The 26683-nt window shown below is 49.7% G+C and overlaps 1 protein-coding gene across 1 annotated transcript; it reads left to right on the top strand.

The window, feature by feature from the left end:
- Positions 1-13333: 13333 nt before the first annotated feature.
- LOC144269644 (pancreatic secretory trypsin inhibitor-like) lies at positions 13334-18374 on the top strand. The gene is made up of 4 exons (XM_077825452.1): positions 13334-13388; positions 14579-14619; positions 15253-15362; positions 18329-18374. The coding sequence occupies exons 1-4, from the start codon at positions 13334-13336 to the stop codon at positions 18372-18374; spliced, it is 252 nt and encodes an 83-aa protein (XP_077681578.1).
- Positions 18375-26683: the final 8309 nt, after the last annotated feature.

The following is a 26683-nucleotide window of genomic DNA, read 5'->3' as shown; positions in this document are numbered from 1 at the left end:
GGTATTAGTTTGGGTCATTTTTTTCCCTGTAGCATTTCCATTCAATGTTAATTAATAAAAAATCCAGGTTAGTTGGAGATTGATATATTGAACTTAATTTGAGAATGGGAGAAAAAGAAGGTGGACTTACCAGCACCCTATGAAGAGCAGATAGCGCTTTGGGGGTGAGCTGGTTCACACAGCCCTGTACCCTTCCAACCAGATCAGTGAGGACACTGAAAGGAACGGGAACCCGGTTTGGCATCACATTTGGCACAAGGTTTGACACAAGACTGCCAGCCACACTCAGGACAGCAGAAGCTGCAAGATGAAATCATCAAACAAACTCAACAGGAAGATGAACAAACATTTTGAATGTCCTTGTTGCTAAAGCATTCGGGGCTGTTTCTCAGTGTTAGGAAGAAGAAGAGCATTACATGGGCAATGGCCAAAGTTATAAAAGAATTTATTGAATAACATGGATGAAAGCAGCAATCTGCTCCCAGGTCATGGACCTTTCCCTCAGGGTAAGGATACGCTGGGACTGCACGGCCTCCTCACCAAGCAGATCACTCCACCATCTGGGCGCACTGTGATTTAAAATTCTAAAATGTTTTGAGAAATAAACAAAAAATTAAAGTTTGTGACTTTCTTTTTAAAGTGATCTTTTCCTAACGTTAGGACTTTCAGTAAGAATTTTATAACTTTGTTGTCTAGACACAAACTGCAAGTTAAAACCTTTTGCCAAGTATTTAATTTTGCAAACCTTGATAGGTAAACTATTCTGCAAAATCGAATTATTTCCACTCACCTAGCTCAGTGTAAACCATGACTGTATGATGGATGGTTATTTATTTTAAACATAATGCACCAGATCCGGCTCTGACTTACACCTGTGTAAAACTGGAGTAACTCCACTGCACATGTGAGCAGAAATGGGCCTGATCCATTTACATATGAAATAATGACTCAAGAAGATGCCATGCTGTTGACATGCATCATGACAGGAAGGTCCAAGCTGCTCCCAGAGCCACAGACTGCAGCAGATTCACACAGTATTTTTAATTAAGTTCTACAGGTTTTTTTGCTTAAGGTATACACACTTATAGAGATTTTCAGAGGAGCCCAACCCCAACGGCATTTGGGTATTTAACTCCCTTATGCCCTCTTGAAAACCTAGCTGGGGCTCTGATGTGACTCTTGCAGTTGCCATAAAGATGGCAGCCTGCAGAGATTACAAGGCTGCTCTGTTCAGATCACTGACTATACTGAAATATTTGCCAGTTGTCTTAAATGTTGCTTTATAACCAGCATCCTTATTTATCATACAGATTCTGACTGAGGGACTGGTCCGATCCCATTGGGTTCAGGAGTCTTTCCATTAACATCAAAGGGAAGGGAATCAGACACTAAGTGAATTTTTCCGTAGCAGGAAGAATTGCAGTTTTCAACCAAGGCATCTTCGGTTGCAGAGGTTCCATACGCACAGTGTTCCACAGCCCACAGCTCACTCACCTGAGTAGCAGCAAAGCGCCAGGGTGACAAGCGTGAAGACAACTGTCAGCTTCATGGGGGGGATGGCTGTCTATTCAAGATCAAGTCTTAAACTGCGCGATATTTAATAAATTCTCCTGTAGAGCAGTACATGACCAGCGCCTGTGTTTATACTGGGGACCCTGCCTGTGCTCCTCCCAGTACTTCCGGTGGCAATTAATCTGACACATTTGCACAATTAACGATCAGATGAAAGATGCAAATACCCCTCCTCTTGTATCCTGCTTTGCAGGGGAATGGAAAACACTGAAGAGGGATACCTGCCAAGTTCTTCTAACAGCTGGCCATGCGTACAGGAGATGTGGCTGAGGGAGAAGAGCGTTAGGCCTTTTGGCTGTAGCACACGTCAAAACATTTCATAATGCACTCAGGTTTTCAGATTAGGTTTGTGACAAGCAAAAACTTCTGTTTGCTGCCTCACAAATCTCCTTCACTTCCCTGGGGGGAAACAAATAATACTCTGAGTCTAGATGTGTTTCTAAAATGGAAAGAAAATGGACTTCCCATGTCAGTCTCAATTTATTACTGCGATGTACGCTGAGTGTTTCCTGAGTAGTCAGGAAGACGTGCTGCACGAGAGCTCACTTTCTGCACACGCTGCGCGAGTCTGTCAAAGAGTTAGATCCCAGGTTGGTACTTCAGAATTGCATTTTGGTGACACAAATGGCCAAAATCTGCCATGCATCAAAATAGCTTGTTCAGTCCTGGGTTGCTGACAGAAGGAATTCCTGAGGGGGGCTGTTCTGACAATAGAGCCTACAAATGTACCCAAATTGTGAGCTCAAGTCGAAAATGTATGTAAACGTTCATAAGACGTTACAATAACCTACAATCACCAATGCTGGTGGGGAAAGGTACAAAAGGGAGACAGAATAAGTGAATTAGTCTAAACAAAAAGGCCAAGTTGACCCGATTCAAAGACTGTGTTGAAATTAATCTTATTAAGAACAAGAGATGTAGAGCTGGAAGTTAATGAACCATAATTGGTAGGTCGGATATTAGGCTTAATTAATTGAAAAAATAATCAGGGGATGGGTTATTTCACCCGGCTCCCTTTTGGGGTCCTTAAAAAAATGAAATTTTGTGGGTAAAGAACAAAAAAAGAAAAAAAACAGGTGGAGAGGACAGAGGGAGGCACCCCCACCATTTCCTGGGACCGTGGGCCTTCACCGTCCAATCCTGGGAGGTGTCCTGACCAGAACGGGCCACAAAGAGAGGGACCCAGATGATATCACCACTCCTGATGGCGCCACCTGAATCCCAACCACCACTCAGGATGGTCGTTATTGCCAGCCCCGATGCCGTCGAGCAGTCTGCCAAAGAAGGGGAGTCTCGCCTTCTGAGACTGGCCTTACCAGCCGCCGCCGCAATATCGCCCGTCCAGTGCCACTCATTTATTCTCTTTTCCCCACCTTCGATTCCATCTAAGAGACGGTCAAACACCAATGGGTGGGGGGGTCTATCCACAGCTAAAGGGAAAGGGAACAAGGGAGACTGCAAAAATGAAAGCCTTTTTCAGCACTGCACAGTTAATTGCTGTCACTGCTTTTCTCTTCTTTTCTGTATCTTGAATAAAAAGTTTTAAAAATACTTAACAGTATGCGTGCGCCCGTGTTCAGCGAGCTGAAGTCTCTGTAAACCAAGCCCTGGACCCTGTTTAACTCTGTTTAATGTTAACTAGGAACGAGATTTACGTTAAAACCTTTGGCCCATCTGTTTCCTCTAAGTTATACAACAGGCCTACACATTCCAATCAAGCCTGGAGGCAGGCAACAGCGTGGCCCGTCCGACTGCAATGTTCAACACCCTTGCACTACGACTGGGCGGATCCTGGGAGCAGCTGACCCCCATGAGAGATGGTCCTAGGGATTCACTCTGTGTTGTTACAACCTCAATTCCCTTGTCGTTCCTGTCTCACATGGCGCTTGCTGACGTCTAGCTGGGCCTGTGAGTACCAGTGGTTCTGAGCCAAACTTTGGATCCCAGCCACCCCAGCCACTGGGAAACTCCGTCACTCCCGGGGGTATATTCATTTCACACAGTCACAATTACTCTTACGCAGGAGTTAGAATGAAAATATACCGGTCATGCCTTAGCTTGGCAAGACCCAAAGTGAGGGCGCCTCTGGCTGGAATGGAAGTTGCCCATCAGGGAATTAACACTGTGCTATAATTACAGATCCTGGATACCTCTCATCTACATGAAGAGCAGTAACAGCTAAAATTGAGTGCCAACAATCCAGCCTTTCCTATGGCATCTACTAGAGGGACTCCTCTGTACAATGACAGCACTGTGCTCTCTCTTGGACAGATCTGCATGGGAGAGCAGAGGTGCACACTTTTTACAGATGCTGGGCTAATATGGCACTGAGCTACCCACGTGCCAGACACATCTGAACAGCACTCTGCGTGAAGCGAGACAGGCATCCGAACACAAAGCAGTCGAATGACAGATTTTCCAAGGACAGCAAAACAGAAAAGTCCTTCGGCTAGATCCTCAGCTGATGTCAATTGGCATCGCCCCACTGAGGTCAATGGAATTCAGCTGATTTACACTAGTTTGGGATTTGGCCCAGTGATTTCAGTGATGCAGCTTGCAGAGGGTAAAGGTGGCATAACTGGACCCTACTGAACATGGGTTAAATTGACTCCTGGGCACAGGCCAGCAGATGGCCTACATGTCACCCGCACTAATGCAGTGTGGTCCCTTGTCCCCCCGTAGAGGCTAGACAATGTCCAGACATTTATGAGTCTGCTACTGGCTTTGAGCTAATAAGCCTGATAGTTTAGCTTAGCTGTAACCCTGCAAACTAATGCTTCATCGAGACGTCTGTGGTGAATGGAGCGTGTGTGGGCTCTCTGCACAGGATGGAATTTCACCCCCTGACTGCTGTCATTCAAGTTCCTGAGAGCTGTCAACTGCTACAGCTAGATGTAGATTGTGGTGGGCCTTTGGGCATAGGAGGAACTGGACAGGCATTTCTACCCAGCTGCACCAAGATCATTCCTCATGCCCACTAGGCAATGGAGGGTTCAGCACCCAGCAGGCGGACACATGCGGTGGGATGAACGCTTTCCTCCCCATTTTGCAAAGTGGCCTGCCTCATGCTGCATAATTCCAGCTCCATGTGGATTCCCGGGGACAGCCAGAAGCAGATTTCATCATCTTCATTTGGCCAGGGGTTTGTGGCCGTTCTTCTCTGATCTGGACCTTGCCACAGACCTCTGGGCCTTTGCAAGCCCCAGGCTGGATTACTTCACGGAGCGCTATTTGAACCTACGCTTGAAGACCACTCAGACCCTTCCGCGAGTGTACACTGCGGCTGCCTGCTTAATGCGCAGTGCTAGTCTGATGGAGCAGGTTACAGCTGCCCTCCCCCGAATGCTGAGATTGACCTATAGCACCCTGGGTACCTCAAGTCCCAAGCTTTCAGGCTGCTGAGCATTCTTGACTCCCACTGACATCAAAGGGGTGCTTCTCTCCCTGTTTGCTCTCACAGCTAGGATGCTCTTGCTAACCATCCTGGGGGGCTGGAGAACAGGATGTCCTCAGGGGCAGGTCCTTGGCGCAGCAGCTCACCACAGTGCATTAGAGCCCAAGTCTGTTTGCCTACAGGGCCCCAGGCACTGGACCGTGGAGGTGATTGTGTGTGATGAGCTGAGCTGTAGCTTGGGACAGGGGATTCTGATGAGGATCATACTTGTAAGCACTCCATGCTCCGTATATTGGATGAAGTTCTCCACCAGTGTCGACTGGTGCAGCTCCACTGATGTCAGTTCCATTGAACAGAGCTGCACCAGTTTGCATCAGCAGAGAATTTGGCCGACTGCACTTCAAACCAGAGGCTTTGTGATAACTGCCATTGTATCAATTACAACAATAAAATAAATTGACACCTGAAGCTCATATGTTCAGCGGGGGGCTGGAACAATTTTTATACTGCGGGTGCTGAGAGCCATTACACCAAACTGTAAACCCTGCATATAATGGAACCACTTCAAGCCCCCAGCACTGCTAGGTCCAGCACCTATGAATGTTCAGTTCTTCGTGTCAAAAACATGGATCACTCCTAATTCCCTTTCTAATTCAGGCCTAATTGTATTTGAAGTACCTGGCCTCTCCAGAGACACTGCCTCAGAAATTAATCCTTGCTCATAGCCAATTAGTTTGCACTGACATTTAACTAGTGTACTGTAAATATCCGGGGTTTACATTGTTCTGTTGGAATCTCATTTCATTTGCATGATAAACACTCTGTAAATACTTAAGTACTCACTACCTTAAAGAGCTGTGTGTCCCAGGGTAAATTAACAAGGACGTTTGGAGGGGAATCTTCCTTTGACAGCAGTATTGCTACCCTTGGCTGTTCCTATTTTGGCTCAAGCTACTGTAACGCAAACACTTTTTCTAATTGATTTTGGCATCTACTCTTCTGCGTTCAATTAATTACAACTGCCTTGATTCATAAGCACCTCTTAGTAATGTTTTACTCTGCTCTTCTCTAGTTATTTTTGGCTGAGATATCAAAGTGCTTCAGAAACATTCATTAACCCTTATAAAACCCAGCGGGGTGTATCTGCTCTCCATTGCAAAAGGGCCCTAGAATCATAGAACCGTAGGGCTCGAAGGGACCTCAAGAGGTCACCAGGTCCAATCCCCTGCGCTGAGGCAGGACCAGGTTAACTTAGATCATCCCTGAAAGGTATTTGTCCAGCCTGTGCTTAAAAACCTCCAATGATAGGGATTCCACAAACTCCCTTGGAAGCCTATTCCAGAGCTTAACTCTCCTTTGAGTTAGAAAGTTTTTCGAAATATCTAACCTCAAGTTCCCTTGCCTCACATTAAGCCCATTGCTTCTTGTCCTGCCTTCAGTGGCCATGGAGAACACTGATCACTGAGCTCTTTAGAAGAGGCCTAAACAGATTTGAAGACTGTTCCCAGATCTCCTCACTTCAGTCTTCTTTTCTCAAGACTAAACAAACTTACCTCGGTTTTTTAATCTTTTGAACCTTTCCCCATAGATCAGGTTTTCTAAACCTTTGATCATTTCTGTTGCTGTCCTCTGGACTGTCTCCAATCTGTCCACATCTTTCCTAAAGCCTGGTGCCCACAACTGAACACAGGACTCCAGCTGAGGCCTTACCAGTGCTGAGTAGTGCAGAACAATTACCTACGGTGTCTTACTTACCACACTCCTGTTAATACGCCCCAGAAGGATATTAGCCTTTTTCGCAACTGCATCATATTGGTGGCTCATCTTCAATTTGTGATCCACCCTAACCCCCAGATCCTTTCTAGCAGTATTGCCGCCAAGCCAGTTATTCCCCATTTTCTAGCTCTGCGTTTGATTTTTCCTTCCTACCTGAAGTACTTTGCACTTGTCTTTATTGAACTTCATCTTATTTCAGACCAATTCTCCAATTTGCAAAGGGCATTTTGAATTCTACTCCTGTTCTCCAAAGTGCTTGCAACCACGCACACCTTGGTGTCATCTGCAAATGTCATAAGCATCCTCTCCACTCCACTATCCAAGTCAGTAATGAAAATGGTGAATAGTACTGGACCCGGGACAGCCTCCTGCACAACCCCACTAGCTATACCTGTCCAGTTGGACAGCAAACCATTGATAACTCCTCTTTGAGTGCGGTCTTTCGACCAGTTCTACACCCACCTTATAGCACATCTCCCCAGTTTGCTGGCGAGCATGTGTCACTGGCTGGCCCTCTGAGGCAAGCTGGGCTCAGCTTTGCCTATGGCTTAGCAGCTATCGCTCATCCTCACTGATGAGCTGGCAACACAAGGGCTAATTAGTGACCCCAGCTGGGTGTAATGGGGCTTGGTTAGAAAGACTGGCCCCAGCTGTGGTGGGAAGCAGGGTGAGCAGGACTTCAATAGAGTCAGGAGCCCAGGGGAGGGAGGGGAGCCCCCCGCTGGGAAGAGACTGACAAAGTCCGGCTGAGGCACCCCCAGGGAGCAGATTAGGCTCCTGACAGGGGCAGTCCCGAGTTAGAGCTAGCAACAGGAGAAAGAGACCCCCAGGGAGTAGAATACGCTCCCCTGCGGGGGAGCCCTGAGCCAGGGCCTACAAGGAGAAGGGAATAGAAGAGAAGCCAGGGAGGGGCAGAAGACCAGGGGATGTGGTATTTGGACCCCCAGCAGGAAAAGCCTGGGGCATCAGAGCTCACAAGAGCAGGGAAAAGTGCCCCAGGAGGGGTGACGGACCTTTTGTGCGCCTCGACTGAGACTCTGAGCACTCTGGAAGGGGAGTGAACTGTTATATGACCTGGCAGAGGGCCCTGCCTCAGAAGACACCATTGCGGCCAAGAAAGAGGTCCCTCGGGGAGGAGTCAGAAGTGAAATCTTGCAATCCTGTGTCCAGGCTCAAAGGGATACTTCAGAGGCCAGGATACGGCATGTCATGTGGGACTGTGTCAAAAGCCTGACTAAAATCAAGATACATCATGCCGACAGCTTCCCCCGTCCACTAGGCCAGTAGCCCTGTCAAAGGAGGAAATTAGGTTGGTTTGGCATGACTTGTTCCTGACAAATCCATGCTGGCTGCTCCTTATTACTCTGCTATCCTCCCAGTGCTTACAAACCGATGGCTTAATTTGTTCCAGTATCTTTCCAGGTATCGAAGTTAGGCTGACTGGACTGTATTTCCCCAGGTCCCCTTTGTTCTCTTTTTTAAAGACAGGTACCACGTCTGCCCCTCCCCAGTCCTCTGGGACCTCAGCCAGCCTCCGGAAGCTCTCAGCAATAAATCACTAACAGCCAAGATTACTTCAGCCAGTTCCTGCAGTACCCTAAGGTGAATTTCGTCAGTCCCTGAGGACTTGAATACAGCTAACCTGGCTCAATAGTCTTTAACCTGCTCTTTCCCTAAGATGACTTGTGTTCTTTCCCCATTGTTGTTAATATCAGTTGTTAATTATCTGGTCACCATTAACCTTTTTAGTGAAGACTGAAACAAAGTAAACAAACAAAACAAACCCCTCAGCCTTCTTGATGTCATCAATTTGACGTAAATCCAGTAATTTCCTACGATGGAGTCTCCAGATGGAGACGGGTGATTTGACCCAAGGTGTTTCTGTTGCATGCCTGGAATAACAGAAATGTGTTGTGGTGGTCAAAATAAAAAATGTCCACAGAGGTCAATTGAATGCTTAGTGGCCTGCCTGTATTATTGTTAGGTATTGTGACGAAGTGGGACTGTTCTTAATGTTTCCTCTGAATAGTGTGGGGGTGCCTCAGTTTCCCCTATGCAATTCTTAAGTATCTAGGGGGTGGGATAAGGGTGTATGATCATTGCAGAGCCCTAGAGGGCAGGTGTGTGCAGGGATCTGGACACAGAGAATGGCCGACATCCTGTTTCCTGGCAACTGATGGCCTGGGCCCTTCCCCCCTGCAAGGTGAGAGCTAAAGGGTCGGAGAACAAAGGAATCTGGTGACCTCCTGGCCCGGGAAAGGGACAAAGCCCAGAGGAGGAGGGGCTGGAGGGAGTTTCAGTTTGGGGCTAGCTGGAGACATGGAGTGAAGGGCAGATGGGGTTGTCTGGCTCCCTGCCCCCCAAAATGGACCCGGCTGAGGGGTCCTGTTCTCTGCACCTGCAAGCTCTGTGTTAGACCATGTTCCTGTCGTCTAATAAACCTTCTGTTTTACTGGCTGACTGAGAGTCACGTCTGACTGTGAAGTTGGGGGGCAGGACCCTCTGGCTTCCCCAGGACCCCGCCTGGGTGGACTCGCTGTGGGAAGCGCACGGAGGGGCAGAGGATGCTGAATGCTCCAAAGTCAGACCCGGGAAGGTGGAAGCCGGGTGAGCTGTGTGTCCTGCAGACAGGCTGCTCGCAGAAAGGAGACTTCCCCAGAGTCCTGACTGGCTTCATGGGGAGCAGTTCCAGAGCATCGCCTGGGGACTCCATGACAGGACTTGCTGTGGGAAGCGCACGGAGGGGCAGAGGAGGCTGAATGCTCCAAGGTCAGACTCAGGAAGGTGGAAGCTGTGTGAGCTGTGTGTCCTGCAGACAGGCTGCTCCCAGAAAGGAGACTTCCTCAGAGTCCTGATTGGCTTCACAGGGAGCAGTTCCACAGCATCGCCTGGGGACTCCATGACAGGTATATGAGTATGCCATGTAATTATTACTGCTAAGTGTATGTGTAGCCAGTGCAATAGGTTTGTGTAGGACTCTCCAGGGAGATGTGAAGTCACACTCCCTTCCCTACGAAACTAACTTACTCTCTGGCCCCAGTCCAGCAGCGAGCGCCATGCAGATGTCCACATGAAGCCCTTATGTTGAGAATGACAAAGGCTGGAGGCTGGAGATGGCGGGTGCATAGAGTAAGGTTGCTGACGGCTAAGGCCACTCATAACCTCAGCTCTGGTTTATTTTCTGATTCATGCATTTTTAGAATTGTAACAGCCGGATCTTCCGGGCGGCTCTTGGAGGCACTGTGAAAAAGGCTGTAAGGAGGGAAGAGGAAGAGCGGGAGGCAGCCTGGTGTATAGGGGCACTGAGGGCTGCTCCAGACGACAGCAGCAAAGGCCTTGCTCCATATGGAATTCTCTCCACGGAGTTTGTCAGCGCCAGGGGATTTGTTTGTGTTTACAACAAGGGGGAAATTGTTCTTTAACTGATCAGTGGTTTTTCCCAGCTGGATACGGATCCGTCTGCCTGTCCCAGGTTTTAAAACTTAAAATCCAGACAAGAGGCATCACCAAAGCATTCCGGACCTGAAGAATTTATCACCCAATTAGGCCAACTGTGGAATGTTTTTACAAGATCTCCTCCAGTTCAAAGGGAATAATCCTGGGGCCGTTCTCTGGCCTGTGTGACCCAGGGGGCCAGACTAGATGATCATAGTGGTTCCTTCAGACCTTGGAATCTGTGAATCTATGAATAATTGTAAAAAAATATGATTCATTCAATGTGATTGTATGGTGCCCCCTTGTGTGAAGAGACAGAAGTGCAGCCACTGTTGACATGAAATGTTGCACTATGACCAGAACTGGGCAAATATCACAGCAAATTTTCCACAAATATTATCTGAATTTTCAGATAGACCGATTTCAATGTGTTTGTACCTCTTTGAGTGTTTCCTTTCTGCTAACAGCCTCAGAAAAGAAGTTACTGGCAGGAATATTCCTGGACCCAGTGGACACTAGGGCGTTAGAAACGCCAGCTCATAAACACGAAATATTCATGTGATTCTGAGCACCCACACATCCAGCTCCTCCCACTCGCATTCATCCACAGAACCTCAGTAACAACCTCAGCAAGCGGAAGATGTCTTTTCAATATCCCTGCGTCTATTTCAAAAGTCTCTTCCTATGTTTAAGAAATCTGAGGTTGCCACTGAATGTGGGTGTGCCTTAGAAGCAGAGGGGCGTGTTGCCGAGGATGGTTGCAGGCAGGCAGCTGGAGGCAGAGGGCTGTGGAGGGGAAGTGTCCGGGAGTGTGTTTGGGAAATGGTGCTTTAGCTGGTGAGATCCTTGATTTCCAGTGATTCCATTCATGGAAGATGCCTAACTTCAGGGACTGAAAGCAGAATTTGACCCTCTGTCCTAAACCAGACAGGGCCTAGTTAATCTCCTATGTGAAGCCGCCCTGAGCAGATGGGACCCCTGGGTGAGGTGTTGATAAAAGGAGAGGAGACATTCTTGTCAACTTCCTAAGCTTCCCGTATTTATTGCCCTGCCCTCATCCCCAAGCCACTTTTGCTGACTCTGGGCACTGTTTATCTGGGCACTTTGTTTATCTGCTAAAGGAAGACTCTGCACAAACAGTGGTTTGATTGGTAAGAGGAATTCCTGTTAAGTGAGCGAGAGGGGAAGGCTTAACAGGAATTCCTCTTATCAATCAAACCATTGTTTGTGCAGAGTCTTTCGTTTAGCAAATAAACCCAAGGGGCCAGCCCTGTCCCTGATATGACTCCACCAATGCCATGGGTTTACACCTGGATTGGATTTGGCCCATCTTGCGCCTGGAATTTACTGGCCTCGTTTTCATTACCTCCTTATCAGTATCCAGGTGACATGTACGCAGGTATTGCTCAGATTAGGAACAAAACCTGAACATTATGATGAGCCTCAAAACCAGGTTCCTATCGGCTGTAGTAGCAAATATCAAGCCCCCAGGAGGGGAAAAGATAGAGGGTGTCTGGGTGCAGAAACAATGTACTTAGTGAGCCGTAGCAAGCTATTTCTGGGTTCAAGGCTGGGGTTTGTCCTGCCTATTGGCCTCTATTATAATATCTGTGAGGACATTAAAAAAACACTCTTCTACCAGCCTCTCCAAGAACACACAATGTCTTCCCTTCGATTCCTTCTCTTACAATGCAGTTATCGATGTTGGGAGTCGCCTCTTCTCAGAGGATGGGATATAGAACTGACATCCGGGGCCAGAGCAGTGATCCATTGAAGGGTCTTTAAATCCACTGTAAGTGTTAGTTGGGCCTTGATCCTCCAAACTCTTAGACAAGCGTGTCACTTTACACATGTGATTAGCTCAGCTGGGGCCATTGGGATGAGTTATAGGTATAAAATGAGGCATTACGGGACCAGCTCCTTGGTTTGAAACCCCAAATGATGATCTCCAGGTCTGACTTCAATGGGAAGCTCTTTGGGGCAGGGACTGTATTTTTGTTCTGTGTTTGTACAGCGCCCAGCACAACGGGATCCTGGTCCGTGACTTGGGCTTCTCAGTGCTACTTCGGTACAAGTTATTAATAACAATATAGAACTGGTTTTGTTGGCTCCAGCCATCTCTCTCCATCTCTCCGTAAGATAAAAATCCTATAGATGGCTAATGCGTGGAGTTCTTAGCTCACCCTTTCATTCACAGCTTACCACCCGGCCCTAGAATCAGTACTGTGGTTAAAGCTCCACTGGGTATTAGGATAATACTGGGTCTGGGTTGCATTCTGATGCAGGTTTTAATGTGCAAGGGCTGAGCTATTCCCTCTTCTTCCCCTGTTTATCTGCAAGATGCGGCAGTGATGAATGGCTGCTCAGGCCTAGCGGTTGGAGCAGGAGTCGGGCGCCAGGAACCAGAGTCAAGGGTCAGAGCCAGAGTTGGGAGTGAGCAGGGTAGGAACAGGACTGGGGGGACAAGGCAGGCCCCAGGGTGATTGTAGCTGTGGGCAGCCAGTGACCTGCTGCCAAGCTTACCCGCAGGCCTGCTGGCTCCCTTCAGCCAATCAGGCGACCCTACCACAACTCGGCGGCACCCATCAATCTGCCTGGAGCTCGGGCTGGCTAGTCCCCGAGCTTTGCTGACAGAGCTCACCCCTTGCAGGCAAGTGCATCCATCCACTGATCCCAAGCCCCAGCTAAGCTGCTGCCCCAAGTGGGTGCAGTCAGGCTCCACGCTGGTGCAGGGGGCAGGAATCCACCTGCCCCCACCCCTATGAGTTAGTTTCTTGCACAAAGCCCCTTTGCTCTGGCTTTGCACAGAGGTCCAGGATCCCCCTTCCTGCAAGAGGATGTTTCTGTTCCACACCTGTGGCCACCGCCTGTGAGCTGAGATGTTTCCCCATTAACTTTGGGTGGCTCTTTGCCCTGACGCACCAGACTGATCCAGCCATGACTCAGAGTCCTCCTAGCGTTTTGAATGTTGTTGTCCACACCTTGGGCTTGTGCCAAGTCCCGTAGAGCCATGGGCTGACCTGGGCGGGTACAGCACAAAGTGGGCAGGGCCTGGAGAGCCGTATATTGGATAGAAAGAAAGCTCCCTGCGTGGGCTTCTTGAGAGAGGATCTCCTGGAGACAGGCAGATTCTGACTCCGTCTGCAATAAACAGCCATGAAGGCAGCTGGCCTCTTCCTGCTCCTCGGCGTGGGGCTTTACTGCTGCTCAGGTGAGTGTGATGGGGTCAGTCAGAAGCTGCTTTTCCTGCTCCCTCTAAACTTTCCCACATGCAGACAGTCCAGACCGGGAAAGCAGCCACTGGGCTGGTGGGGATCAGGGCGAGAAACCTGGGAACCTCTTCAATGTTCAGCATTGAAGAGCACAGAGCCTGACACCTGCTCGTAGACGGCAGCAGATGGCTGGAGGGTCAGGCTCTGTGTTCAGCGCTAGAGCGAGAGGCCTGCAGCCAGACCGCAGGTGAGCCAGTCTATTCCTGGGACACAGCAATGCCTGGAAGTGAAGCTGAGCAATGCCGCGTTGAATTACAGTCCCTGCGCCTTGGGAGTCCGTACAGCCACAGGGGTGAAAGTCCAGCCCTTCCTATCAAACCGGCGATTCTCAGCCCCCAGCTGACTCAGTACTCCATCGAGCGCCGCACACAGAGCAAGTCAACTCCCTGGGCTTGCACAGCTCTCTGTGGGTCCCAGAGGAGTTCACACAGTTGCCTTCTCCCTCCGCGCTACCCGAGTTCACCATACCACAGCAGGGAACTCTGCGCCCAGGCCTCAGCTGGTGTAAATCGATGTGGCTCCACGGAGAATCCGGCAGGCGCAAGGGAACTCCCTCCTTGCCTGCTTCCGAGGTCACCAGCCGTTTGTCATCATGGGGCCTGATTCAGCTCTTGCTGACCCCGCTGAGATCAGCTGCGCTACCCGCACAGGCGAGACCATAATCAGGCTTGTAAACTGTGGCTGTGGCCCATAACCGATTCTGGGCAATCAAAGGTCCCTTTGTTCCTTGGCAGCACCAGGTGGAGCTTGAGCGAACTGCCGGGAACGTCAGTGTCACGGGGCTGGGTCACTGTCAGGAGCCTGCTGTGGACGCGGTGGGTTTTCGTCAAGGCACAAAGGCAGAGCGGGGTGGAGGTGGCTCTGCCGGCTGGCAAAGGGCAGGTGAGCAGAGCAGGAACAGGAGTGAGATCAAGAAGGAAGGAAGCTGAGGGGGGAAGAGGCTGCCCCAAGTCAGAGGCATGGAAGGGGAGCGGAGAGGAAACTCAAATGGGGTCCTCCTCACAGGCGTAGGGTTGGGGGCCTGGAAGCAGCAGGAGAGTTTCTATTGGACCTGTGCAAGGAGCAGGCTGGGAGAAGCCAACAGCCTACTTGATCTAAGGAGTTTCCTTTTCCCCCCCATGTGTTTTAGGCAATGCCAAACCGGGTGGTGCTTCTGACGGAGGGAAAGAGGTAAAGACTCCTTCTGTGCAATTTAACTGCATACTCTTCTTTGCCGAAGTCATTCTGTCCCAGTGTCGTGGAAAGCCAATACTGCTAAAAACAATGAGGCAACATTGCCCAGTGGATAATGCAGTGGAGTGACAGTCAGAAGATCTGGGTTCTAGCCCCAGCCCTGTCACTGACCTGCTGGGTGACCTTGGGCAAGTCACTTTCCCCCCTCCCTGCCTCAGTTTCCCTACCTGACAAATGAGAATAGTGTTGCTGCCCTCCCATTGCAAAGTGCAGTGAGATCTCTGATGAAAAGTGTTAGATAAGAGCTGATTAATCGTCTTAAATGTCAAGCTAACACCACCGTTAAGATCCCAATTGTCAGAATGAAAGTTAAAATGAACCCGCACAGTGGCAGCTACCCACGTTGCTTCGGAACTCTCCAAGTGGAGCTCTTAGCAAGCAGGACTGGTCACAATGGGATAAGTGCAGAAGAAATTGAGAGCCTGGTACAGCTTCAGTTAGTCCTCCTGCAGGACCATTAGATTTTAATTTCTGCAGTTCCCCACCAGCCTAAAGCATCCCCTTCAACATGAAGTTCTTTTCAGCAATGCCTTGTGTAAGGTACATTAATACTCCCCTTTACTCACACAGCCAGATTGTGGCAGATATATGCTTCCGGGCTGCCCCAAAATCCTCGACCCTGTATGTGGCACCGACAATGCGACGTACCCCAATGAGTGTGAGTTGTGTGCTGAGAACCTGTGAGTATCTGGACGCTTTTGAGTGCAAATATTTCAAAAGCTGCTGTTTTCACATGGGCCTTGTACAGCGGAGCTCTGCCATAAGTCCCCTGTTCATGCAGAAAGCCATGACTTTTGGCTTGGTGCAATTTTCGGGGATAAATTTTGCCATTCCCCTCTTCCCTGCTGATGCTCTCTTCCACTGGCCTAGAGTAACACTAGAGCCATCTTCACCGGCTCGTCCCATGCTTACTGCTAGCTGTGGTATTATCATAGCACCTAGGAGTCCCGGTGGTGGACTGGGACCACATTGCGCTAGGCACTGTACAAACACAGAGCAATAAGACAGTCCCTCCCCCAAAGAGACAAGAGACAGACAGGCTGATGGGGGAATACAAGGAGACAACATTGGACCAGTGGAAGTGATGCACACAGTGTATTAGAGGCTGATCCAAAGCCCGCCCAAGTCAATAGCAAAACTTCCGCTGGTTTTAGTGGGCTCTGGGGCTGGCTCTCAATGAATCTGTGCGTTGTGGGAATCCCATTTCGGATCAGAGCATGTAGGCAGGTGTGTGAGCGGAGGGAAGCCAAGTTGTTCCAGCACATCTGCTGCAAAGAAAATAAGACTTAGCTGACCCCAGCTTTCTGCAGTCCTCATGGTCTGCTGTGGTCTGGGCCAGTGCCATTGCCGATAAAGATGGAGACAGTTCTTCTGAGGTGCATTGCATCAATTGAATGGCAACTGAACCCAGCAATGAGCCGACCAGACGTATGAGAACCCGCACTGCATTGGCAGGGGTAGCGGGAATCTCCAACTAGAGCTCCAGTTCTAACTTCTGGTTTCAGAGAGAATTCCACAAGAAGGGACTCCTGGGCCCATCTTCCAGCGGAGTTCCTCCTGATTTTCACTGGTGAAACTGAGGGCAGAATTTGTCCCATAGAAAAGTGAGATGGAAAAGACTTAGGTGGCCTTGGCCATCCCCAGTAGTCTGCTCTATGGTGACTTCCTCACATCTGAAGGCCAAAGAGGAGAGTTTCTAAGGAGACAGGAGTACAACATAGATTCAAGAATGCACCAGTGGATGGGACTTTAGCTAGGGAACCGGGATCAACGACCCAGCTGTCCTGGGGCCCCCACCACATCCCTTTGAGATTCAGTGAGCAGCTACTCTGAGCCCGCTGTCCTAGGTCGCTGTGTCTGGCTGTCACAGGGTTTGCTACAGCACAGCATTGTCTAAAGACAACGCCCACCTCCACTTCCAAAGGTCTCCAGTGACTGCTAGATGATACGATACATGCAGGGGAGAGGGTTGTGTAGTATCCTTAATCCGCAGCGTCACTAAGGGCTGGGCCAAGAGCTGGTTCCACAGTGAAGAGAGGAGGAGAGTTTTCAAGTGAGATTCAAAGAGGGTCAAGTGATGCGGAGGGGTCCAGAGCAAAGGAAGGAGGAGATATGAGCGGGGGGGTGGGGAGGGGGTGTGCAAGAACAAAGTGCTCCCTACCCGCAGAGAGCTGCCGGAACAGGAGAGGTGACGGTCCGAGGAACAGAGCGCCTGATCCCAGGGAGATGAATGAGTCTGTCCACTGACTTCAGGGGGCTTGGGATGAGGGTCACAGTGAGCAGGCTGGGGAGCAGGGGCACACGGGGCTGGAGAGGAAAGGTGGGGAGAGTCCCTGGTGGAAGGAACTGGATTCAGGGAGGCTGGAGAAGTTGATGGGAACTAGAATGACACTGGCCTGCATTTTGCAGTGACAGGGCGCTGGTCCTGCAGCGTTTTTTTCAGGGGCCCATTAATTTGTGCAGCCAGCAGGGACCCCTAAAGATGGGCTGGGTTTTAAAAAAGGGAAATAAATGATGTTACCAGTCCTCTGTTAGTTTGGGAGCTCCAGGAGTACAAGTTCAAATGAAACACCGTGTGGTTTCACTCGCACAGTGTGTCAGGGCTGTTGATCTAGACCTCAAAGCCCATGCAAAATGCCTCCTTATCAGCATTACATGAGAGATAAGAACCCTGTCCTTGGTCTCTGTAACGTCTCATCTCGTGGTTTGCAGGAATAGGGAGCTGAGAGTCAGGACCGAGGGGCATTGGCAGAGGTCTGAGAATGGTGGAGGAGGGGAGCCCAGGGCTAGAATAACAGGGGGGCTGCACGGTAGGATTGTGGGGTGCTAGCAGAGCTGTGTGTGAGACGGGGGTCCAGCAGCAGCCTAGCAGGTGTGCTGAAGGCCAGAACTGAGATGTGGGTAAGGAATACCTGGGAGTGCGGAACTGGTTAGTGGAATAGTCACTGGTCCTGATCTCACTTGCACTGGTGTCATTTCATTAGATCGCTGTTATTGGGGTGCAAAATATTCATAAAAATCCACACCTGCTTGCGGCTTTTTGTTGTTGTTTTTTGGAATTTCTATGCACACCTGGGAAATGGATTTGGTTTCCCAAGGTGATGAACATGAGTATTTCAAGAGAAAACTGAACCAATCTGGAGTCAATTAGTCCCACAAAGCTGTTATTTTTTCACAAGTGCATATCTGCATTTTCCCTGCTTGTGGCATTAAAATAGTCGCAAAGAGTCATGTGGGGCAGGTGCAAATGTGAATGAGACAAAGTGGGGCGTGTTTGCATGTGAAACCCCTGCACAGAACATCGCAGCGCGGGCTGAGTTTAGCTAGGCAGGAGTTGCAGGTTCTTGATTGCCAGCAGGTGTCTGATGTCTGCTTTGCAACAATGAAGTAATTTATTCTGACAGGAGATGTCAGAAAGTATTAGCTCGGAGGTTTACAGGAATTAATTAACTCATGTCCCTAATAACCCCCGTCCCTCACCCCGAACTGCCTGCCGAGAAGACCTGGGATCAGCCTATGACTGTGTGTAATTTTAAAATGACATTTTAATTATTATTTTCCACCTGATGTTTCTCCCTGGAGTGGGAGAGTCTTCCCTGCCCAGGGGGTTTCAAGCTGCCCTGATACGTTTAACCTGTCTTTTCAGGAAAAGGCAAACTAATGTTCGCATAAAGAAGAGAGGAATGTGCTGAGTGCCTCGTGCACTGACCGCCTCTGCTCAGATGCCGGCAGAGAAGTGGGCGTGTGACAATTCCCGATGAAGACGCACACGGCTGCCACTGCACCGTCCTGCTGCACCATTCATCGGTTCATAGATATTCTCCATTCAATAAACCTGACAGCATTGCAGCCGCTTGCACGGCTCGTCTTTTCCAGTTGAAAGGTGTGAGTGTGACCTTTGGTTTGGGATACGGGGGAAATCTAACGAGCTGTCAGCAAAACTGTTGGAGGAACTGCCCCCCCCCCCCCCGCCCCCCGCTCACTGGGGAAGAAATGACCGGCTTAGCATTCAAAAGAGCCAATTCTGACCTCCCTGACAGCAGTAAAAATGCAGAATCGCCCCCCTGATTTTGCTTTGGTGTATCAAAGGTTGGGATCAGGCCCGCACACTTTAACCTGGGCGCTTTACTGGGAAGAGGCAAGACTGGCCTACTCAGTACTGAATCAGCTTTGCATTGTGCACAGAAGCAAGAGCTAATGGCCTGAGTGTTCACCTGCAGCTCCTGCAAATGTCAGTGGGACTCACGGGTGGCTGGTTCCTCTGCAACCCTCAGCTTCACTCGGCAGAAACAAATTCCCCTTTTTATCCTGCCTCGTAACCCCTCCCGTCCGCCCCGGCACTGGGACACCGCTGAGCCCAGACATTGAACTGGGTGACTTTGGCTGTGCATAGTCTTTGGGCTGGTCCCCTGCCCACGGGTGAATTTCACCCCCCTGAGCAGCATTTCAACCCAGATACCTCCACTTTGACCCTCCAGTGTGCGGCCCAAAGAAACGGGAGGGCGTTGAATGCACTGAAAGAGGGGCTGGGTCATGTCTGGCCACTAGGGGCTGCTGTTGGACTACAACATTTTGATAGCCAGAGTTTGAAGTTGTGTTTAAAAACCTCCTGTTTTCTGTGATGCTGGCAACATTCTAGGATCTGCAGCTGGAGACTTTAGATTTAAATAGAAATTTGGGGGAAATCTGCACAAGGTGTCTTGCAATTGCCTTGATGCAATCAAAATAGGGTGCCTCTCCCTTCAGCCCCGCTAATTTCTGTTTCTCAGGTGAGCTGCGTGTCATCCTCCTGGCTGTGCACTGATGCTGGTTGCCTCTTTCTGTGCTGCACCCTGATTAAAAAATGTCATGAGCCACAACCCTTAATTACACTCCTGGCTTCCCCTCTGCCCAGGCTGCGGTGCTGGCAAACGCAGGCAGGCCCCAGTCCCACAGCTGGGGCCATCTGGGCAGGCCCTTGTGCCCACGTGGACCTTTGGTTCCTCACAGGCAGACTGGTGCACACACAGCCTCACTGATCTCAGGCATGGGGATCTGACTGCAGGCTTGGAGCCTAACACTGAAAGTGGAGGTGTCAGGGCCTAGCACAGAGGCAAGGTTCTGCCCTCTTGGGAGCAGGATCAGCAGGCTTGGAAGGGCTGCCCTGGTAGAGGGAGAGCCCGGAGAGGGCTGACATGCAGGAGGAAATGGAGATGCCAAACCCCAACCATTATTTACCCAGCATTCTCACAGCCTGTGGCATGAAGAGGCAGGATGCCACGTGGTTAGAGCACTGGCCCAGAACTGGCAAGATCTGAATTCAATTCCCTGCCATACACTCCCTGTCATTGTGTGACCTTGGGCAAAGTCACTTGGTCTCTCTGTGCCATTAACATTGCACTCCCTATCTCACAGAGGTTGGGAGGAAAACTGCGCTGAAGATTGTAAGGTGGTCAGAGACTGTGGTAACAGAGGCCATGTAAGAACCATAGATTGCCCTGTGGTCAGGGAGAAATTGCACTCTGATGTGATTGGCAAGAGGGAAAAGGATTCTGATTTTTTGCTGCTATTAAGAGTTGCAAGCGTTCCGAGCTGTACGGGCACCTTGGAAACTGGCTGAGCGAGGCACCTGGTAGAATTGACTCTGCTACCTTTAATTCAGACGAGTCCAGGGTCCTGGACTCGCAAAGGCTTTGAAGCTGCAGGGCTCACTTGTGCCCGTCCAGTTAGTGGGGGAGCTGGCAGAGCAGTTTAGTTTTTACCAGCTAATTAGTCCTGGCAATTTTAGAACCAGGCAAAACCCAGGTGAGGCTTTAGAACAAGATTTGCTACCTTTGGGGCTTGAGCTGCGCTGGGAGAGCTCAGGCAAAAGCAGAGTTCTGAGCTTCTGCCTGCCTTTTTACTGTAAGCCCCGAATAGCATTTCATTTGTATGCTGGGCAGGAGTTAGTTGCAAAACAAACCTTCTGCTCCGTGAGTATCCTGTGCTTCAGTGCTACCAGCATGGGTTTGGGTCCGTCTTTAATGACGTTTCCCTTGGAAAATGCTGGTGCCAGAGAAATGCTTTTGAAACCCCAACAAAAGCTCTAAAGACAATGAAACTCAAAACGCGTCCAGCTGGAGCATCGGGAGTGGGGTGGGGGTTACGACTCCTGGGGTCTTCTCCCAGATCTGCCATAGAGCTTGTGTGTGACTGCGGGAAAGTCACATACCCTCTGTTTGCTCCTCTATAACATGGATGGAAGGACAATAGCAGCCTCACAGGGGCTTGTTAATGTTGGTGCTTGTAAATTGCTTTGAGAGCCTTGGATAAAAGGGGTTATTATATGTCTAATGGGGCGTTGTTAAGGGAGCAGGACACTCAAAATCCCTTGGTTCTCGACAGTTTTTAGTCTTACAGCACGATGAGACGTTTTGAGTGCGTCGGCCCCAAAGTCCAGTGCATGATGAGGAATTAGACGGGAAAGGCAGCCAGCCCTCTCACCGTTCACTGCTCTGCAAATTCATTGCACTGGTGACCAGTGTCTACGGGCTTCTGTACACTTGAAACACTTCAGCACTTCAGTGTAGACACTACCCATGCCAGTGGGAGGGGTTCTACATCAGCACATGTAATCCACCTCTGCGAGAAGTGGCAGCTAGGCAGATGGAGTAATTCTTCTATTGACCTAGCACGGTCTACACCAGGAGTTGGCTTAATTACATCACTCAGGGGGGTGGAATTTTCACACCCCTTCGCGACGTAGCTGGGTCAAGCTAATTAGTGTAGACCAGACCTAAGGCTCTGCACCAACACAAGATGGCTCCCACCTATGGGAATCTGTGTGGTACTGTAGAATGCAAACCGATGCCAGCCTCTGGCATGCTAAACGTTAGTCAGCAGATGTCCTATCCAGACAGTATCACCCACCTCTAACCAGAGAATTTGACTGTTTATGGAGGAGCTGACCCAGCATGGCAAACATCAGGTCCCTGGAGACTAAAGGCAGGCTCAGTGCTATGTCTACTCAGAGTTTCAATCCACTGCAAATTATGGATTCTTGCTCAACACAACCCAGGTGAACCCACGCTGTGAGGTCCTAGATGTATTCATGTAGTATGGGAAAAGAGGTAACTGCCAATGTAAGTGGGGCATTCTGGAGTTTCAGTGTAGACGGAACACACAGCAAGCCTTTGGGGAACAGAACTTGTCCCTACTCCAGTCTGGGTGATTTCACTCCTGTGCAGAGCCAGTACTAGACCTGTGCACCTCTTCAGTCTGGATTAAGCCCAAATGAGAGTCTGTAAGTGGTGCATTGGCCCTGTAAACCCTGTTTGGAGCTCTTCGTAGGACTTACATGGTGCACAGGTGGCCTTCCACGCAAGGGTGAATTTCGCTCACTGGAGAATTACCCCAGAAACCAGCTTCCTGACCAAATGGAAATTCATCTCTAATTCAGCCTTATGAATTACACATTAATCCAGTCCTTAACTGAAGTACATCTGTGCCACGGCTGATGGCGCCCCTCAAGCCCGAGATAGACAAAGGGGAGCCCTTTCGAATGTTTTCCCTGGTTCAGGAGGTTGTATAAGAACTCATTAGTAATTGCTTCCATGTCTGCACCCTGCTAGGAGCCAGGTTTGCTTTTCTGCGCCCTGCTAGGAGCCAGGTTTGCTTTTCTGAGCTTTTTTTCAGTTAGTTTCGCCAAGTCCCTATAATGCTGTTCACATCACCAGCAATCTGACACACTAAATGGGGGGAAAGAACAAAATTGTACTTCAAGGAAGGTGGCAAATGGCTTCTGTTTTTGTCTGACTAGCTGCAGCCTTTCATCTGGTGTTCCAAGGGTAGCACTTCCAAAAATTATTGTCCAGGGGAGCTATGAATGCAATTTAAATGACTCAGTTAGGTGGGGAAACAGGGCTTGTCAATACTCAAGAAGGAACACTGTTGAGTCGTCAGCCTCTCTGCCACTGCTCCCCTCCCACAGCTTTTCGGGTTGTTCAGCCAGTCAGCTAAATAAGAGAGGCAAAGGGGGCTGCAGCTCCCCTGTAAGTGAGGAGATGTAATTAAGCACTATGGAGGAGTTGACGGGCAGAGGACTCTGGGCTGGGCTGCATTGCCTCATTCGGGGCTCTGCCAGGGAAAGAACTTGCTCAGAGAAAGGTTTCAGAGTAGCAGCCGTGTTAGTCTGTATTCGCAAAAAGAACAGGAGGACTTGTGGCACCTTAGAGACTAACACATTTATTTGAGCATAAGCTTTCGTGAGCTACAGCTCACTTCATCAGATGCATTGAATGCATCCGATGACGTGAGCTGCAGCTCAGAGAAATGCGGAGCCTGCCCCAGCACCCTACTCTGGGATCAGAAGTGCTCAGATTGCAAAAGAGCTGAATGCGAGCATTGCAAACGAGAGGTTCGTCCATCATCCCTCACCCAGAAATCAGGGTGCCAAGGATGGGCTAGATTCACTCCTGCCATATGCTGGCTTCTGAGGGAACCAGGGCACAGAGTGCCCAGGGAGGAAAGGCAGCTGGTGTTGGAGAAAGGCCAGAGCTGACTCGAAGAGGCTGGGCCACATCTCCAGGGGCTGGAGCAGCCAACCAGATGAAGGCACAGCAGGCAGCTTGCCCTGTTGACCTCTGCTCAGAGGAAAGAGTTTCTGGAGCTGGCTCCAGGGCCTGCAGGGTGGGCGCGAGGGGCTGCAGAGACCCCTCCCTGAGCTCCGCAGGTCTGCTACCTCCACAAAAGCCAGCCACTCTTCTGTGTCCTCCCAGATGGGCACTGACTCTCTCCTGGCCTTTGCACCCCCTTTGCTTCCTCTGGGGCAAGGGGAGGAGCAACGGGCTGCAAGGACCGCCCTGTCTGCAGGGGTGACAGTCTGCACCGGTGCAGGGCATTTTGCTCCCTAAGTGAGCCCTGGCTGTGCAGTGCTGCGGCCAGGAGTAGGATGCACCAGCAGGCAGGCAGCTGCACTGAATTCTCCCTGTGATTTCCTCTGGCCGCAGCACTCCCCTTCGCTGCTTGCCCTGGCACTGTGTGGGCTGTTAAAAGCTGCTGCATTTCAGGGGTGGGCGGAGTGATCGGGTAGAAGGGGCTATAGGGCAATATGAATCATTCACAGATGACACTGGTTTAACCAATCAGGACGAAAACGGCTCATTCATTCCAGCAGAGCACAGTCAGACCAAGTGCCCTGACATGGGGGGAGCACAGTGTGACGTGGGTACTAGCTGCAAAGAGACAGGGCTGCCCTCGCTCTCGCATCAGGCTGGATAGTTCCTCGCTCTGCAGCAGCTACACATAGGGATGAGGGGGAGCATGTGCCACACCGGGACTGCCCGCATTGCCACCCTGGCTTTGCAGGGCACAGCAGGGCTGGACTGAGGGTGAAGGCTCGACAGAGGAGCCCTGCATGAGTCGCCCGACAGGAAGGAACCGTGACGCAAGGGGACGGATTGTCGTGGGGTTAAATTGGGGGATTCATCTGGCCCTACTGCCGGCTCCTTGGGCAACTCGGTTACTCCCTCAGTGCCTCGTCTGTGAAATGGAGAGATCAGAGCCCTTCTCTCCCAGACGTCGTCTGTCCTAACGGCTCTTTGAGGCAGGGACTGTGGGTGCAGGGTGCCTAGCACTGCTACTCAGCCGGAGCAAGGGTTGAAGCCTCTGGCCCACAGTGAGCAACTCTCTGTCTCCTGGGCCAACGTCCGGCGCCTGGCTGGGCTGTGTCCGCGTCAGCCGTTTCACCTGGTGTGAGGTTCTAGTTTCCGACTTTGAAACTAAACAAGCCCTTCCCCAGACATTTCTACAGACCAGTCCCAAGGCCCCTGCTCTGCTTCATGTGAATTTTCCCTTCCATTCGCTGTAAGAGACTAAATCGAAACTAGAGTTGGTCCAAAACAAAATGTTTACAGAAAAAGCAGTTTTGTCAAAATCTGTTTTGTGGGACCACATCAATTTTGATTACATTTTCTACAGGAAAGTCTGACCAGATAGTTTCCACTTTCTCATTTCGGTTTGTTTCATTTACGGTTGTATAGGCTGTCAATGTATAATGATATTCGATCTGACAGTACACATAATACATAGGACTGTACAATGTTTTGACATTATCAGAAGGAAACATTTTTATTTTATCGAAACAAAGCTTTTCAATGGTCAGGCACTGAAATTTTTTCAATTTTCATTTCATGGAAAAATGCAAAATCTCAGCTTCTCGGTCTAATTCGGAATGACGGAAAGTTCTGCTCCATCAGCACTTCCTGCAGAACGTCAATTCTGTTTTCTGAACAGCTCTAATAAAAACCAGTTTAGAAAGAAGGCAAAGAAACAAAAAGCCAGCGGAGGCCTCACCAGCACCAAGTAGTGCTTCCATGGCTTCTAGACAACCCTCCTGTTAATATACCCCGGAACGATATTTGGGGTGTTTTCACAATGGCGTCACATGTTCATTTTGTGATCCCCTGCAACACCCAGCTTCCTTTCCGCATACCACCACCTAGCCAATTATTCCCCACTTCAAATGTGGGCATTTGATTTTTCCTTCCTAAGTGTAGTACTTTGCACTTGTCTTTATTGAATTTCACTTTGTGGACTTCAGACCAGTTGTGGCTCCCTTAGTTAAAACTGGTAGAAAGTGAGGCCAGCAGGTCCAGCCAGAATCACACAGCACAGGTACGAAATACATTTCCCACTCAGGCAGTGTGTACACTGGGCATTTTTTCTTTCCTCCTCCTCTGATTGCCATCACATGTTCAGTCCCAGCTGTACCATCAATAGTGGGAGTGCGAGTGTCTACAGGCTACCCACAACTGAACCACTGTATCATCTAACCCTGCTTAGAGCCAGTCTAGAGAACACAATAACTTACCCTGGCAAGTTTCAGAGTAACAGCCGTGTTAGTCTGTATTCGCAAAAAGAAAAGGAGGACTTGTGGCACCTTAGAGACTAACCAATTTATTTGAGCATGAGCTTTCGTGAGCTACAAGTACTCCTTACCCTGGCAAGTCACACCAGTACATCCCACGTCTGGATTAGGGGTTTGTCCTGGCATAGCTAAATCCATGCAAATTTCCCTCAGCCCTTAGATGGAAATACCCACTTAACTCCAAGATTGGGAGCCTGCAACACCCGTCGCCTTACAGCACGGGCGACCGTCCCTTTGAAATGCACGAACACAGATTTGGAAGCATTTTAACTTCAAATAGTTCCTCTTTATCTAACCACTGATGAAAACATCTTGTGCAAAACGCATCCCTGGCAAATAAACAAACAAACAAATTACAACGCTATGAGCACCATTATACCACTCTGTGTCCGCTTTGCATCCATATCGCTGTAGTGACAGAAAATCTGTGGCCAGCTCTTGGGTTACATGAGAAATTAATCTGGCCCATTGTCCGCAGTCTGTGAACAATGTTGACGGCTACCTTGCATTAGAATAGGGTGTGGTTTTTTCAGAGGCTGGTGTGAGCAAACGGTGTTGAAGGCGTTCTGGGCTGCACACAGTGTCAGAGAGGAACTGAACAGAATGATGGTCTGGCTGGAGAATGGGGCAGGGCTGCTGTCTGAAGCGGGTGTGAGATCCAAACTGTGTTTTGGCTGTTCCTATCTAATATCTCTGCTCAGGAGTGTGTCTGTATCAGATTCCAGCGAAGGCCAGGGGTGTCTCTGTCAACTCCATTTCTCTCTCCAAAAACAACATAATCTTCTCTAGGAGGCTGGAGCATCCTCGCTGCTCTGAAGTCATGGCAGACAGAAAATCAGCTCTGCCAACATTTCTGCCTGTGTTTAATGTCCATCACTACCATGTCAAACTCATTCAGCGTGCAAGACAAAACAAGAGTCTGGGGAAGTGCCAGCACTTGTAAGCTCAACATGGTGCCTGAAAACAAAGCTGGATTCGCGCTGCTTTGTACATTGCCATTACTGAGCGTTCCGGGATCAGAATTTAGCAGCCACAGGTACTTTTCATGCTGAAAAGCACCATTTCCTTCCTGCCCCGTTGATCAGAACTCTTGGAAAGTTGACAATTGGATATCAT

Source organism: Eretmochelys imbricata, chromosome 8 (assembly GCF_965152235.1).
Source record: "Eretmochelys imbricata isolate rEreImb1 chromosome 8, rEreImb1.hap1, whole genome shotgun sequence".
Classification (NCBI taxonomy): Eukaryota; Metazoa; Chordata; order Testudines; family Cheloniidae; genus Eretmochelys; species Eretmochelys imbricata.
Note: the sequence above shows the minus strand (reverse complement) of the source record. Positions and strands in the feature narration are given on the sequence as shown.

Coding starts and splice junctions, on each gene's coding strand:
- LOC144269644 (XM_077825452.1), top strand. CDS start 13,334: ATGAAGGCAGCTGGCCTCTTCCTGCTCCTCGGCGTGGGGCTTTACTGC. Junction 13,389..14,578: donor GGGGCTTTACTGCTGCTCAG/GTGAGTGTGATG, acceptor CATGTGTTTTAG/GCAATGCCAAACCGGGTGGT. Junction 14,620..15,252: donor CTTCTGACGGAGGGAAAGAG/GTAAAGACTCCT, acceptor TTACTCACACAG/CCAGATTGTGGCAGATATAT.